Source organism: Larimichthys crocea, chromosome III (genome assembly GCF_000972845.2).
Source record: "Larimichthys crocea isolate SSNF chromosome III, L_crocea_2.0, whole genome shotgun sequence".
In the NCBI taxonomy this organism is placed as follows: Eukaryota; Metazoa; Chordata; class Actinopteri; family Sciaenidae; genus Larimichthys; species Larimichthys crocea.
The window spans coordinates 48,030,319-48,047,839 of record NC_040013.1 but is presented as its reverse complement, the minus strand read 5'-3'; the positions used below and the strand labels follow the sequence as shown (position 1 = coordinate 48,047,839).

At 43.2% G+C, this 17,521-nt stretch overlaps 1 protein-coding gene across 14 annotated transcripts in view; it reads right to left on the bottom strand.

The window, feature by feature from the left end:
* The window catches only part of fbrsl1 (fibrosin-like 1), a 411,124-nt gene that overhangs the window by 126,749 nt on the left and 266,854 nt on the right, over nt 1–17,521 (bottom strand). For 12 of the 14 annotated variants that reach the window (XM_027278062.1, XM_027278063.1, XM_027278057.1 and 9 more), the window contains one exon: nt 15,814–15,849. The exons of the other annotated variants lie outside the window; for them this stretch is intronic. In XM_027278062.1, coding sequence (XP_027133863.1) covers nt 15,814–15,849 — 36 coding nt within the window. The remainder of the gene's footprint in view (nt 1–15,813; nt 15,850–17,521) is intronic. 14 annotated transcript variants of the gene reach the window in all.

Below are 17,521 nucleotides of genomic sequence, written 5' to 3'. Positions count from 1 at the left end.
AGTGAAAGGCTTGCAGCTAAGTCATATTTGTGATAAACACTGTCACAAATTTAATATGGACACATACAGTAAATGGACAAATAAATTCTCTCACAAGTTAATCTGCATTTTGCTAGGTCATTTCCGATTTGGCATTCAGCCCCCTCCATCCAATTTAAAGAGAATGTCTAGTGTCAGAGAGACGAGGAATTTATTCCGAGCCAATAAAAAAAAACAGGCACTTGGTGAAAATCACCATCGGCAAGTCATTAAAAGTGGGAGAAGGAGCTGGGTGTGTGGAAATGGCTCATCGGCTCCCCGGGTGCTACTCACAACAAGAGACCTGGACACGTAGACCAAGGCCCTGATGAATTGAGCCATAAAGGTGATTGGCTCAAATGAAAGTCTGCGCCTCAGAGGCAAAAACACGTCCGTTTGATTTGAATACATCACCGTGCCGAAAAGGACGGCATGCTCAACCTGGAAGAAAATGATACATGGGCATAAACAAGAGATTTGCACAGTGGCTCAGCGTGAATTCCAACATCAAACCTGGTTGGCAAGTGAGACAAACCAAGCCTGTGGGATACATAAGCCTTCATTACCGTGCTGCTACTGGTTGTCAGGTTACGGATGCAAGGCCTCGGGTGCAATGTGTGATTTTGGAGCAGCGGCTGCCTGCTAATTACCAACCTAGGCAACACGCAGCCATTAAAAACGCAACCCCAAGTGTCTGCTGAGCTAATTTGTCTAATTACATCTTTGTAACTTATGAAAAGACCTAACATTACCCTAAAGGCTTGCTCTCGGAGAGAGAGCTGCGTAGATGGTAAATGAAAACTTTGCTGTCTTACTACAGCCATACAAGTGCCTCGATGGCTGCAAGGCATTGGGAGTATAGGAAAGATTGTGAGGGGGAGGTGGCAGAACCCCTGTTGGGTGATGCTGTAACTATTTCTATATCCTCGAGATTCCTCTCCCGTGGGACAGCCACCCACATCCCGCCAACAAACCTCTTGTTTATTTTTCTCATCATTAATGTGGCTTTTTTTTTTCAGGATTTATCAGCAAAACCAATATTTGGTGCCAGTTATGAGACACGTAGGCTCCCAGTCAATGTAATAGATTGTGACTGAGCCGTCACAGCGATGAGGGCCTATGGCAGCTCTGCTAACAAGCATCTCTAATGGGAGGAGGAAAGGGGAGCTGGGCGGATCCTTCCTGACATGTGTCAATTTACTGAAATTTGAAAGCCTTAAACTAAAAAAAATTGTTCCAATTATAGTGATTGTGAAATGTGAATGTGTTTCCGAGCTGAGTGCTTGGGAACATTTTCATTCAAAGCATCTGGGTCACATCTTGCATATGTTGTTGAGCAAGTCAAATCACTGTGTTTGTTAGTTAATAACTTAGACACTCTATCATATCACCTCAGCTTGAATGACAGCAGCAAAATGGAGCACATTAAATCAGAGATGATCAGAGATAAAGAGAATAATCATAGCAGACTAAGTCAGAAAAAGAACAAACAGGATGATGCCATCTTCTGCTTTCCTTCCTTCTTCCTCTTCTCAACAACAAGAACGGTTGGTTGACTGTGATAGCATCTCTGAGTTTCAGCATAGCTGCTCCCAAGAGCCGTGCAACTTGGCTATTTTAGGGCCAGATCTCTTGCCTACGTGGGGCCAGGCTCATCTTTCAGCCCCTGGAGTACCCGCTCATCTCCAAAGTCCCACATGGCTGACCTCAATGGGGCCCAGTGGCAGTGATCCACCACCATGGAGTGAAATGGAAGACATGACTGTCAAGGTGCCATATCTGACTGTTTGAATGATTAACTGTGGAAGAAAAAAAAAAGTGATTTGTGTGAGTGAATGTGTGTATGTGTGTTTGCCTAAAAAGATGGTTATAGTTAGATAAGATACAAGATGTGTTGACCTGGTTTGCTCTAAACGAATCTGAAAGAAAACAAGTCATAATCATACTTGAAGAATCTCTGTCTCAAAATTGCAATCAGAAGATAAAGCAATGCTAGTGTGGTTAGTAATGCGTCAGTTTTGACTCAACCCACTCATTTGTGGAGAGCGTGGTGTACTCGGGGCCAGCCGGAGATGTGTCAACTGAAACCTAGACACAACCTCAGAGATCTGATGAGGCCCGCTATCTCTTCTAGTTTTTACTTACCTTGCCTCAACTCTTTCTCACTGCCTCTCCGACTCTCTTTTTTCTAATCAGGTGAGATTTTATCAGGCCCCTGCTGTCAGTAACCACTATCGGTTGTGAAATTTCAGAAGGCGAAGCGTGTGGGAACCACAGTATCAGTTGTGCTCATCTCGCCCAGCACCTTTACAGACACGCGGGCGGTTTCTGAAAAGGCGAGAAAAGCTTCACAAAGAGCATATCGGAGGCCGGTTTAACACAAACTGACAGTGGAAATATTTCAAACAATGTTCAACCTCTTTTCTTTGATTCCTCCCTTTTCTGTGCTTGTTTTCTTTATGTAAAACCTCTGCCCTGCTTTACTGGCTCATTGTAAGATTGATTTACGATGTGTTATTGAGAAATAACATTTAGGAAGAGTCCTCTATTTGCATGAATCTGCTGACCAGATATGGGGAAGAAATGTGAGATGCAATGGTCTCCTGGCATAGAAATCCCTATCAATCAGACCATTCTTAGCCATGAATACAAACACCTGAAGGACAAAAAATGCAGCTGAATGATGGCCTCTCCCTATGGGCCCACATTATGTGCACTACAGCACCATTCACTGCAAGTGTATTCTTCCACAAGCTAAACTGATGCTCTACATTCAATATCACCATCAAAGTTGATTCTTTGCACTTACAATTGAGCTGGCTTATTGAGTTTCAGGGTTCCGATAAATACAGCACAAGCTCCCAGCACGAATACACGCTAACACAAAGTAATCCCCTGAGTCCTACTGAGATGCACTCTCTGAGTGAGCAGAAAGGTAATCCATCTGAGAAGTGGGGTTGTGATCAAAAACTTTGAATCTCAGCATGAGCTGGTGAAATGTGGGTGGGGAAAGTAATGAGTGAAACTTGTTCAACTGCTTTTTTGTTTGTGTGTAAAAGTGTAAAAGATTTGAAAAAATCATGTCCTGCGCAGGAAAACATCTTCAACAGACAAGTGACTCAAACTGCAACAGAGTTTCTCTTAATAACAGAACCAACTGAAGTGCAAGCCATCGACATTACATATAACCAAGAGAAGAGTGTTACAGTCACAGAAACAACTTACTGTGCAGTATGTTAACGATGGCTGCGTCCCTGTAGAAGTGTTAGGTGATATAATCAGTACAATTAAAACTTAACTGAAGTAAAAAAAAAAAAAAAAAAAGTTACTATTTTGTCATCAGATTGAATCTGTATTACAATTTCTTTTGTGAAGTCCTTAATTGTTCATTAACTCAAATATTTCTCTTGGGCATTTGAGGGACAGCAGAGAGATGACAAGAAACAGGGGAGAGAAAGAAATGCAACATGTCAAGATGTCCATCCAAACTCGCACTTGACTTCAACATATCCTGATAACGTTAATTGTGAAGGACGACTGATTGATGCGAAGCCCTGGAACACTAACAATGTTTGGTTTCCTCATTAAAATGATTCTGACGAATGAAGATATGGGATCGTTTGCAATTGGACTATGACTTAGACTTTCAAGTACTATTTCTAATAGGTGATCTGTTCTTGTCCTCCTGATCCCTAGAGGTGCTGCCAACTCTTTTCGTTCCTCCTTCCAAATGCATTAGCATAGCTAGCAGTGCGGGGGCGTTGGTGGCTCCATCAGTAATGTCATGGGCACTTTAACATGATGAAGCACGCCATGGCCCCGCTGGCATGAATAATTCACATTACCACGCGCCCAGAGAGAGACATAGAGAGAGAGAGAGGAATTGACTTTGCAACAATGAATTGTGGGAACAGATGTGTGATTTTTAAGGCACGCAGGCCTCTGTTTTGGGTGAGCGAGCAATTTTAATTCAATTTGATATTTCTCTTTTAAAGTGAGGAGAGACCTTGAGCTAGGCCGGGGAAAATGAATAAAGGGGGGATCAGAAAAGGGAGCCATGGTTATGGGGTGGGAGGGGAGAGGGGTGGAGGTCCTCCTCACCATCCATCACAGTGGCACTTCAATGATTGTCAAATAAGTAGCCCTGTCCAAACCCATCTTTTATCATTATGTATGAATGAATCTATCTGGGGATCACATCATCCAGCACACGGGAGGGCTCCATCTCATATACATGATAGGGAGACGATATGGAAATGGGATACATGATAGCAGAATGGCTTGGATGGGGAGATGGATTCACATCACTGGCTGGGAGAATGGACCACTATTTGATCTCAGCACTCTGTCTATTCTGTCACTCTTGGAAAGAGAAAATGTACAAGCTACTGCTCCCATTACAATAGGCACAGTATCTCTGAACTTAATGCAACACATTATTTCTTGTCTACTAATACCTACAGAGTAGCTCCTCAAGTGGCACTGACAAAACTCTCTCTTTGCAAAATATGCTCCATTAAAAGTCTTGGTAATACTTAACATAATATTTTCCATGCTTCCAATGCTTTGAGGTTTAGGCAGTTTAACACAGAGTACCTCTAGGCCCTTGGCTCCAAAGCTGACGTGAGAACCTTAATGTAAATAATTCAGCAAAGGTGGGTGAGAACTCGTGGCACTGGATTAAGCAGGCTATGCTTGCAAAAGCTGCTCTCAATCCATTTCCAAATTGTCACGGGGCCTTCTAAGAGGCAAAACAAACCCACCTTAATCTCTGCTAATCATACTTAAGCATGAATGTTTCATGTGGAAATGCCTGGTTACAATTTAGAGGCTTTTTCCTCATTCCTGGGGTAACCCTGTTAAAATCCAGAAATCCTTTTGGCCACAAGAAAGGCAAAATGTGATGTAGAGACATCAGATGCAGTACAGTGCACACAGCATGTAAGTAGGAGGAAGCAGAATCCCACATTACAGACACCATGTTTGTTGACTACATGAAACACTGCAGATAATGAATTCAGGCTGCCAAATTTCAAGATGTGCCAAAAGATAAAGCTGTTATAAACAAGGAAAAAAACAACAACGATAACATCAGTGATTGGCTGTGATTAACATCAGCCTTCTTACTTGTGTTTCAGAAATTCAAATTACAAGCCTGATGTAGGCAATGCCAGGGACCCAACCTAATATTATTATTATTCGAGACGGAGCCTAACCCAACGGCGGGATGATTACATTTGACTTGCAATGATTTTCCCCCCTGCATGTGAAAACAACAGCTTGGAAAAACTAATAGACGTATTCCCCAAAGTAGCTTTGTTGCTGCTGCCTTGCTTTAAATAAATCTCATCACCGCAGTGAAAAATGTTTTGATTTCTCCTGCATTTAGAAAGCAGAGATAAAAGTCCAACCCATCTGTCCCTCAACTTTGCGGGGTGCAGTGCAGCGGAGAGAAGGATTTATCACACGCAGCACGGTAAAGTGCATCTACATCCGCCACACTGCTCCCACTTGCATCATTATCCTCATCGCCTATCACTTCCCCAGCTGAGCCCCCTTTTGGAAACAGGGGCTGACACATCGACGTCGGGTAAACACCTTTAAAAGGATCTGACGCCCTGTAATAGAAGAAAAAACACTTCCGTATTGTTCAGGACCCCTGGCACTGTGCTGGGCTTATGGAGGAGTAAGCCATTGTCTGATGTCATCTAATTGGATCAAGTTTGTGTAGAGAACAGATGTGTATTGCTGGCTGAGGTAAACACTGGACCAGAAGATGCCAGGGCTGAAATTGCTTTGAAAATCGTTTCTGCCTACACAGAACGAGTGAGAATACCAGAGGAAAATACAGTATAAAGTAACATTTGTGGCTCAGTCTGAAAGGTAATAAACACTTTCCCTTTGGTGTGGATTCAAAAAGGTCCCAATTTTCTTTTGTTCATCCAAGGGCCCAGCCATACATCTGTTTGAAAGGGAATGTGTGGTACACAGAGATTCAGATGAGGCTGAAGCAGTCAGCATGGCAGTGATCACAGCACACGTGATGAGCCTTGGCAAAGGACAAATTATACCTTGGAAACCAAGTATTGCTGATCTAATTAAGAGCTGGCAAAAGGTGTCATCAGGGTCTGACAGATTTCAGCCCAGAGTCTTTTCTGCTTGCAGTGAGCGGCAGCAAAAGTGAGAAACATCGGCGTAAACAAAGTGAGATGAAGAGAGACACAGAGAGACAAGGAAGCACTATTTCCAATCAAGCATCTGCCTCCCCTCCGACACAGCTCGATTTAACCTTGAAGAGTAATGAGATCTGACTTGCTTAAATGTTAGCATTCTTAAATCATCAGGAAGTGCCTCCAAGGAGCCGATAATCACTGTGCCAAATTGCTGCGCTCGCTAATTTCATTTCTCCCTAGCATTTGCTTGCAGTTAGTGTCGATTATTCAAGAACAGGCATTTAATGTTGCCAGGTCCCAGGGGTGTTACATTAAAATGTAATAACTTGCAACATAAATGAAAACAAAAACCATTACTTTCCTTCCTCCACAAATTTCCTCCCCCCTCCCTTTTCCTCCGCCACCTCTCTCCCTTCCTCCCTCCTCAATCTCTCTCCACTCCCTCCCTCCATGGTGGGAGTTCGAATCTAATTCTCAGCCCATCTGGCAGGCGTAATGAAGGCGGGCCGGGCTTGTGGTGCCCTGCTGCCATGGCTCGGTGGAGCAGGAGGCTAGCTGGCAGATTGGGCCGGGATGAGTGGAGGGGAGTCGGAAAACCTGCTGAGTGAGTAAGCCGGCCCAGTTAATCTCCCATGTGCCCCGGTGTGATCGGGGCCAAGGCCAACCACACACTGAGGGCACAGTGGATGGGGTCTGGAGTGTGGATTGTCGTGGGCAGAAGACTGGTGGGTGAGTCTGGCATTAATTTACATTTCCTGGCATTTAGCTGACTCTTCTATCCAAAACGACTTTCAATGAGTGAAAGAGTATAATAACCTTCATTTTGAAGACTGCCAAAAACATACCAGTTAGTGAGAGGGTCACAGCTAAGCCAAGGCAACTACAATGCCAACTGGGCCTGTAGTGTGTTCAAGGGATGTTTTGTATTGTCAACTGACCAAAGCAGCCATAAGAGACATAAAGGCGTGAATCACATGAAACAACTGCATGTGGATGTAAAGCTTTTGGAAGATCTCTGGGATGGTAAAGACATAGTGGAAATTATATCTTCACAAATAGAGTGCGGGTCCAACTTTGGCAAACATATGTCAAAGGATACAGATAGTCAAAGAGGTAGATCCCAAAGGTGCACAAAAACAAACAAACAAAGGACAAATAGTGTCTTAGCACCATATGGCACGGTCAAACATGGCAAATAACAAGTGTGAAGTAGGGCTACACAACACACTTAAAGGTATACTACTGTAGATTAACACAGAAATGTGTATCTTTATGTTGTCTCCTACGTACAATTGTAATTAACACTTGCTTTATATTTATTTGATACAAACTCATTTCAGTTTAGCTTACACTTAAAAATGGAATTTGCAGTGCTGTAAAAATATTGTTGTACTGTTAAAATTTGTTGTGATATATTTCCACTGTCTCCCAGGACTGCTGATACCTCTTGCTGCGAGCCAGGAACAGCTACTGGGAGAGTGCCACTGCTAGACACTGGGAAACCCATGCAATTATGATTAAGCTCCTTTTATCTAAACACAAACTCCTCTCCAATCGCTGCGATCTGCCTGCCGTGTGTGAAAGCACGTAGGGGGGAAGTGGCAAGGCAGCCAAAACCATGGTGAGAGACCTGCAGTTGCAAACATCGGGCTGTGTGTGTGTTCACCAACATGCTGTATCAAGCCAAGCTGCTATGACCTTAAAAAGCCATGTTTTGCAATCCAGTCAACAACCAGTGTTAGGCGAGAACATTACAGGAAACCCGTTACCTGCCCGGTACCTCTGTTTGCCAAAAACGTAAAACCACAGCACAGGTAAAGCAACACAGAGACACAGCAGACCAAAATGAAGGTTCTCAGTGTCTGCAAGGCACGAGTGAAAGAAAAGAAAAGAACAAAAATCTGATAGGTGAACAGAAAAAAAAAGTCATCTATAACAACATAGCAGGAGGCTAGGCTGACAAAAACAGCAGGTTTCCTAAAGCTGTGCTTTGGCCTCTGGAGAAACCACAACACTGTCATTAACAGTTACTCTCCTCATAAACACACCAGCATCAGCTGGAGGTATAATTGCCCCTGCTTCTCCTGTAATCTTATACCTTACCTGCTGTTACTGTCAGACACCTTCTCCACTGAGAGAGAGAGAGAGAGAGAGAGAGAGGAGTTGTGGTGCATATGTGTGTGTGTGGTGAAGTTGGAGGCAGGGTAGGTGTTGCTTGTGTACTGTCAGATACATGATAAGGGAAGTAAAAAGAGAGGTGTAGAGACAGAAAGGAAAGGAGAAAACACATGCCAGAAAATCAAATGAGTGTATGTTGCTCACTAAAATCCCAAGAGCAAGGCTCAGGGGCTTCAATGAAGGGAAATCATGTTCTTTCGTTGAGTGATTAGAAGACGAGTGGCAGAACATGACCTACTTAGTATAACTTTTTTGTACAGGTTTTGGAAAAGGTACTCATTCGGGTAGAGTTAGAGATGTGGGTGGGGGCTTCAACCCTAATAGATTCATAGAAACATTAAAGAAAGAAAGAATAATTGCCAAGGGGTGTTTGTGAATATGGAATAAAGTCTCTTCATCTTATGACCTCTCAAACTCAAACAAGGGCTTGCCGTCATTCTGTACGCTCTGGCTTTGCAGCCAAAAAGCACAGATGGATGTGTTTGATCCTACAGATACGGAAGGTTAAAATGCAAAACACAAATGAATTAAACATCATCTGACACCCTCTAAAGGCTACAAGAGGAAATTTTAGTACCTTTAAAATTAGCCCAGAAAGTGTGGTGGGAGGTGTGAATGTTGAGAGAGCCGGAAACGAGGAGAGAAAAAAACAGGATGAGAAACCTGCTTTCTCAAAATCTGTGACTGAAAATGGCAAAGCGTCATTTCATTTCTCTGCACCATTACCATCCTCTACTGGAAATCCACAGAGGCCATGAAAACGGAACACTTTAGCTTTGCTGTAGAAATGGGCCTGCCTCTGGCTCCTCTTAATTTCAGGCTTTGTTTGTGTGGCGTCAGGGAGCTCTTGTGGGTTTGCGGGAGACCTGCAGGCCTTTTGTCTCATCAGTAGAGGTGGTTTCTGCTTGGCGCCTGAAGCGATCTGTTGGCGTATGCCTTTTGTTCTACCTCTCCATGCGAGATTTGGTCACAGGTTGCGGATTACAGGCAACACAGCCGTCACAGGTACACCGCTGTTTGTTTCCTCTACAACAACTGTTAATGCTCCAGAGAGAGCCGTGCTCTGAATCCCCATATCAATCAGAGAAAGTAAGGTGTGTTATGAACAAGAAAGAGTGAAGAACAACCAAGACGTGTTGAGAAATGAAAAGTCTCAAAATATGTAATTTTTTCATTAGGTTCTGCCCAAACTAAAATGGCTTCCTCTGGATTCCTTGGGGGACACTGGCAATGCTGCAATGCCTGCTTCTTTAAATGACACGGACTAATATTGCACTTGTGGCGCTGAATTAATAAACTGCAGCATGATAAATCTCTGTGATTTATTATGTTCCCTCCAGTGTATAATCAAGTTGAATGAGAGAAGGAGAGAGAGTCAGACACATCGGAAGAGACAGAGACATAGCTGGGTCTGAATTGAGACACAATAGACAAGGCCCTTCCTCTGCACAGCTGAATGGACATAGCTTTGAATGAGAAGTGTGAAACAGTCAGCTACCGAAATCAGTGGGTGTTATGTTTAGCAGAAGGAAAGCGATTAAAATACCAAAAAGTTCAATGTGCAGCGCGCCGTGAAATATGACATATGGAACTGCCAAAACAGAACTAGCAGACGTTCTTTCCCCCAAAACGGTCTACTTCTTTTGGAAGCATGAATTCCCCATAAGGGAGGTTTATGAGAATATGACACCTCTATGAAAGTCTCATCCCACAATCCACAGGAGGCTTTCTCTCCCTCCTGCCTGCTTCTGGTGGGCTGCCATCATATTCATTTCCCGTTCCCAGATAGATGTTTGTAATTGGAGCTCTAATTTATGATCGGGCCTTGGTGCAGGATAATGATATGGAGCATTGTAATTTGCTGATGCAAATTGTACGTTATAATGGGGAGCCATAAAAGCCCCAGCAACATCTCGGAGACTTGCCAAACACCCTGAGCGTTCATTACAGCCCTCATTAAAACATCCACGTCGGCATTGGGAGCTCTTACAAATGGAAGGAGCATGTAATTGCTGCTTGATTGTGGTATATGTAACATATGATAAAGTGGAATTACCACTTTATTTGTCTACAGTGTCCGTGAAACTTAATGGGGAGAAAGCCTGCAGTAAACAAATCCTTAGAGCATTATTTGATTGTTACGTTATCGGGCTATTTGTTTAAAGTGGGGCAAATGTGAGTTAGGGGACAGTGCATCCAGGACAAACTAAGAGTGATGATTATCAAGGCTGGGATTAGGGGATAAAACTAATGCTTTTACCCATGAGAGGCTGTGTTTCATTTGGACTAACTCCAACATGGGTGAAAGCATAGAGCTTCGTCTGGGAATACATTAACTGGATTTAATATAAGAAAAGATCAGTATTGTTCTTTCTCATTACCAGGCACTGAAGTCATCACCATACATTTGCTTTAAGAGTGGTAGAACTAGATTGAAAAAGGTTAGAATATACCATTGAAGTCACGTTTGATAAAAAAAAAAATTTGTACTGATGCCAATTTGGGTCTTTGGAGTATAGCTCCTAGACATTTTCAATCGTTGATCTCAATTCAGTCCTAACGAACGGGGTATGTGGAACGCGTTGGAGCTGAACGTCCCAGCTTTTAAGCAGCCTTAAGAGCAAAGCCAAGTGGCAAAAGCAATTAAGAGTTCATTTAGAACAACTGAACTATGCTGGGGCTGGTTTTTCTGAGGCCTAGTCAACACTTATTCACAGTGTCGCCTTTCTATTCAAATGACCTCTCCCTGAGTCCTCATTGTGTTGGTGCCGTTCTAATGCACCTCCATTAGAACAAAAATTGAGCTGCGTTGCTTAAAATGAAGTTTCCCTCCTCAACTCTGAATGATAGCAAGCCTCTACCACCAGAGCTGTGTGTGCTCAGCCACTGGAAAAGGATTTTCAACCGTGCCATTCAGTCGGGGCCCCAGAAGCCTGCAGCCTTTATCTGCACAACCGTTGATTGATGTGTTGTGGGCCCTGCTGTGGTTAACAGCAATTTTTATCTGTTGCTAGCAGCAACAGCCCAGGTCCCTGGTGCACAGAGAGCAGCAGGGCCCAGGATCTGAAGCTGGACCGCACATGGGGATAAACAAATAGGTTTTTCAAGGCGGACAGCCCTCATAGAGAGGCCCCTGACAGGCAGCGCCCCACCCCAAGGCCAGGACAATGTCAGGGCCACAGCGCACTCCTGCTGGGATCTTGGTTTCCTTCACTAATTTTCACCATGTGCAGAGCCGGTGGTATGGAGGCACCTGTACACCCCACTGAAAAATAAGCAGCGCACAGGAAACAGAAAGAAGAAGATAGAGTGATATACAGCGAGATAGCCACAGAGATACAAGAAAAGAAGCAGTTTGGAGATTACATACTACCCATGGCTTCCTGTTGAAGCTCTGTGTGTTGACACTGGTAGTGACCAAAAAAATCTTCTGCAAAAACAATTCTAAGTATAAGATATAATTTACACTGAATTTCCTTTCAATTGCTGTGTTTAGCATATAATCCAGTCAATCTGTGTCGTTTTGTTAAATAGAGCGTGAAGCTTTAATGGCTTCTATTATAATTAAGTGACATAATCCTCGTATTCGATAAAGATCTTGTAAAAAGCCTCGTCACTCAGACAGGGAGTGTATTTGCGACAATGTGGAGGTCATGAATGCCAAATCAATTAAAATATGGCTATTTAAGAATGCACAAATGACTCTGAGACTGCTCTGTTTAGAGTGTAGAGTCATTTAGTGTTAAATATGATTACGACAACCCGAGCAGGGAAATGAAGAATGGGTGTGTCTGAGAGCTCCGAGCATTCTCGCTCAACCCAAACACTTCGGCTAAGGTTTTACTCCCTGACATCGCAGAGATAAACCCTCCCAAAACAGACTAGTCAGATTATAGTGTCACAGACAAAGCTCTATGCTTTTATCGTGTGTGAAAACATAAGCTGTAGCTTGGCCTTAGGGTGATTTTAAAAGATGGTGAGTGGAAGACTAAAGCTCAATCACCTCATCTGAAAGGAAACGGAGGTGTGTCTTTTTCGCTTAGCTAAAACATCTCCTCCTCTGTACAGTATATCCAGCCCAGGGGTAGCGACAGGATGGGCAGATAGTTGTAGTGAGATTCTTTGACATTTTCCCTGTCTCTTGCAGCTTGTATCTCCCAGGCACAGAGGGGGATGTTGGGTTCTTTATCAAGGAGCCCCTCAGAGAGGATGATAAATCGCCAGAGCCCAGGCCCATCTCCAGTGGAACAACAAGCAGGTAGCAGTGCAGGAAACAAGGCACAGATATTGTCTCCCAAACATAGCAGAGGCTATAATGAAGCCTGCACAAAGCAGACAGGAGAGAGTCGACCTGATAAACAATTCCATTTCCAGTCTTCCACAGAGAGCGAGATAGCGAGTCTCAGTCCTGCTGCTACATATCGCTGGTGGACTCAGCGGTCCAGAGATTAGCCCTCACTCCTGAATGGGGAATAAAGGGTGGGGGGTGGGAAGTGATTTCACATATAGCGATGTCATCACCTGGATAAACACATTATGTTTTTATGAATAAGTGACTTAGGTTAGTTTGTCGTTAACACCACCATGTAAGATAATTTTGTTCAGAGAGGACAGATACTTGTATGGAATTACAATCTTAAACACTTAAGACATTTTTTGTTTGCTTGTTAGCTTTTATATTTGTGTATTTTTCTATGTTTTATTCATATAATTATGTTGTCTATAATCATATGTGTGCATGTTTTGTTGAATGTTATCCTGCAGTATAAGCACCAAGTCGAATTGCTAATGTTATTTGTAGTGGCAACAAAGTTAACTAGGTCAGAATGTCAGTGCTTACCACTTCTGGTATGATAGCAAGGTCATGGCATTCATTACATATTCTGTAACGGATAAACATTACACCACTTGTCTATGATGTCCATAAACTCAATTCATTTTTATTTAGCAGGAATTTGTTTGTTTTTTGTAGAGAGACACAAGAATACAAAACCACGTTGCTATTATAGTACGCACTGTATATGGAGAATGGTAAGGCTTTTAGTGTTACATTGTCTTACTGTGTCAAATAGACATTTACAAATGTCTGTCTGTCTGTTGTGGAAAAACATTATTTTTTTTCTTTTCTTTTTACAATTACTTGCCACTAAAATCCTCAAATGTAAAAGTATTAATTATTTAATGAATGAATAATTAATTATTAATAGGCAATACACAGAAGCTAAATATCATTTAAGTAATAGCTTTTGCAATCCTTCAGATATAACCTGGGAGCACTATCAATAATGTAAATTTTGAATTCAATTAGTATTCATTGCAGACAAAGGAGGAGATGAGTCATGCTTCTGCCAAATATGTGCAGAATATATACTGTATAGTATGTGCAACATTTTTAAAATATATTAAGAAGAAGAATTAAATGAAAGCAGCAGGATTGTTTTAACACAATGTCAAGGTATTTGCAGTGTCCAATTTCCATGATTCTGCCATTAAAGTCCACAAACTTCCTTTACATTCTTGTGTACCATTCAAATGAGGCCATTTAAGTCTGGAAGGCAACATATGAAAAGAGACATATGGATGCATAAACAAGAAGAGGCGTTATCTCACATAGAAGTAGAAAACAAACTGTCAGGAGAGATTGCCTTTTTTACCCTTTTAGTGCCTCGTGACAGATAACCAGTCCCCATCCACCAGCTAGATTATTTGAGTGTTTGTGGAGACGCAGAGCAGTAGATGGCGATCAGTGCTAGGGGCCAACCAGCAGATAGACCTGTCCGTGCTATTGGTGGCCGGTGGCGCTGCCTACGCCTGTGTGCCTGCCTTGTTGACCCTCCCACACCCCTCCTCACCTCACAAACAGCCATCCACCCACATACATAGCCTCTCTCTTCCTCTTCCTCCAGCCATAAAGCTCTATCCAGCCCCTGGCTTTCTCCTCATCCTATTCCTCCGCCCATACCCTCTCAGCCTCTGCCTGGCAGTTCCCTGGAGCCCCCTGACCCCACACCCCATGCCCCCCTTTGAAACCATCATACTGTAAAGCCTGAAGCACTTACAGATAAGGAGACCCCAGAAATCAAGCAGGCCCAGCAGCAGAGCAGATTGAGAGTCAGAGCTCAGCACCCAGGAGGTGCCCAGAGGCTACAAACGCTGCAGATAGTACCATCGGTTAGCCAAAGAGGGGAGTCAGTCAACGTAAAACTTCCTGCCCTTGTTACTGGACTTTCCTTTACTTGCGCAATGCCCCCGCCCCCACACTACCACTACCAAGCCCTTCCACCTCCGTTTCTGCCCTCACTCTCTCTCTCTCTGAATGCTCCTCCTTTCAGATAAAGAGAAGGCCTCGATCCCTGCCGACTCAAACTGACAGCTCAAGCCAAAGGGCTCCACAAGCTTTTTTGGAAGGTCTTGTTTGTTTTCATCCATCTGTGAGTATGCAGCCACTGGGGAATAGGAATGTGACATGTTCTATTAAAACAAAATTTAAAAAAAAGATCGCGCAGAGATCAAGGTCTTTTGAAGTTAAGCTTTGTTCAGTGCTTTAACTACAGTCCTTTGAGGCAGATTAACGATGACAAACCATTTATAGTTGTTTTGTTTGTCGGGATGATTGCTTCCAAGCTGAAATAAGAACTGCCATATGCCACTCATCAGCTAAAAGTAGCACACTTTAAAGAATGTTCCTCTTATGAGTTCCCCTTTAAGCAAAGGACATAAAGGACGACCGCTGTCTCTATTATCCAGAGACTAGACACATCATTGAAACAATGGGAGGAGAAGAGCACAAATTTACGGTTCGAAAACGCACTGGGGCAAGGCAACAGATGCTTTCAAGAGATAAAAATAGTCCTGCTCTGACAATTTGAGAGCTAGTGTATGTTTGAAAGGATTGGGTTGACGTTTTCCAAGGCATTGCTAAATATTTCTCTGACACATTTACCTTGAACAACACTCTACATGTTCCATCCCACTTACTCCTATTAATATACTTTTTTTTTAAACAAATCATAAGACATGTTTAACTGCAGTGGATCTTCCCGAAGGTTTGAATGTGCGTGCATTTCTGTGGTGGGGAAAATTGTATTTATTGCATAGATATGGGGGCCTTTAAAAGGCTTTTAGGCATATTGTCATATATGTGAGGAAAATGATTCTCCACTGGCTGTCATTGGAGGAAGACATAAAACTCTGACAGCCAAATTGCAGCACCGGCGACCGTCGCTGATCGATGCCAATAAAAAGAGGCTCTTTTCGCCAAGGTAGCACAGGACACCTTCCTGCAATTTAATCAGTCAGTCAGCCAGAATTAATGTTCCTAATATCATGATTTCTCCATTACTCTATTTAACATAATTAAAATGTCGAGCGCCGGGGCCATAAAGCGGGTCGTTGGAGATTGTAATTCTGCCGTAAAGCTATGAAGCATGAAAATGCCACTTACCGAGTAGCCACGGCCTGACAGCGAGTGAGTGGAACTCTGTAGGGAGAGAGAGGAGAACAGGGATGACCTTTAAGGAGCGTTTCACTCGCTGACACAGACATGATGAAGCAGCGGCGCTTTAATATCAATATTCACGTTAACCTTTTACCCGCCCCGCCATGTACCCCATGCCTGCACACATCACTCCCATACATCCTGGTCTCCACCACGGGGGTAGCTGAGTGGCACCCGCTCTAGAAACAGTCACTCATGTCCAGCTGAGAGACTTAATTGTTGTCACTTGTCATAAAATTACACAGTGGAAAAAAACAAACAAAACGAAACAATACGCACATAGGAGTGAATCCGTCACTTGCATCAGTTGATAAAATGGTAAAACACACTGTGATGCAGAAAGTGTTGTTTCAGGTACCCTGCTAGCAGAAGGTTTTGGCTTCTCTTCTCATTCCATCTTATAATTAATTATTTGCTCTACACCAACAGCAATGTTTCAAAATAACAACGACGATATTTCAGTATAAATAAATGTGTTATATCATCTACATCACACTTACTGCAAATTGTAAAAACATAACTTTATCTACCAGACTCACACTATAAACTGTCCTTCATGAGATGTTGTGTTTCTTTCTAAATGGTGTCTATCACATTTAGAATCAAACCAAAAGTTCTTCATTATTATATTATATATATTATTATATTATATGAGGCCCTTTTGTACTCTTTTTGATAAATATCTCTTCACGCATTTCAGGAGGTTGGTTGGTCTATCAAACTCCTTCTGTGTTTTCTAATGCAGTCTTCTAAATAAATGCTGAACAAGAGGAGGATGGAGACAGAAAAAGCTGGGTTTTGTTCTATTCTCTGGCTCTGTCTGTCAGTGCCCAGCACGAATACCAATCTCCAAATCCCTCCCTCCACTTCCACTTTTCACTTCTTTTATTCCTCTGTCTAGATTGGCAATTTCTCCCCCCCTGGTCTCTGGAGGGGACTTTTCTGCTAGACCAATTTCAACCATAGGTCCACCTTCAATCCAAACGACCTCCCCCACACCTTCACCACCACTGCCTCCCTTGTTTTGCACCCTCCCACAAACCCTCATCCATTCTCCCACACCTGCTCTAGGCCTCAGCCCTCATCAACGCCTGTGTGCCCCTCTGATTCGCAGGACGGCTCCTGTGGTGACGATTAGGGAGGAGTCCTGCCGCGAACCGGAAAGCAGGCTCTGCGGGAATCAAAAGGCTATTCCTGCTCTGCACAACCTCTCTGCTCCCTTCACTACCACGACCAGAGAGGAGGCCAGGAGAGAGGGCAGAAAAAACTGCACAGAAGGCAAAATCTGTGGATACAAAAGGGCCAAACGTGTGTTTCGTTGAGAATGCAGTCTGTTGTCTGTGTGTGAGTGCACCTAAATATGTGTGTGTATATGCATGTATTTTTGTGTGTGGGTGAATATGTGCATAGGTGTTGGGAGGCCAAGGCCATTTGGAATTAGCCTTACTATGTAGAGTTCATTCAACTTGGAGCATTCTGAGTAGAAAGAGGGGCTTATTTAAATGATAATGAGGGACAATCCATTGGATTTAGTGCCGGTGAAGGGAGGAAAAGAGGGGAGGGAAAGAGGGGATCCATTAAAACGCCAGCGGTTCATAAGCCATAGGGTCGGCATCCAGCTAAACACTCTCTCTTAAAAGCCATTATACATGGC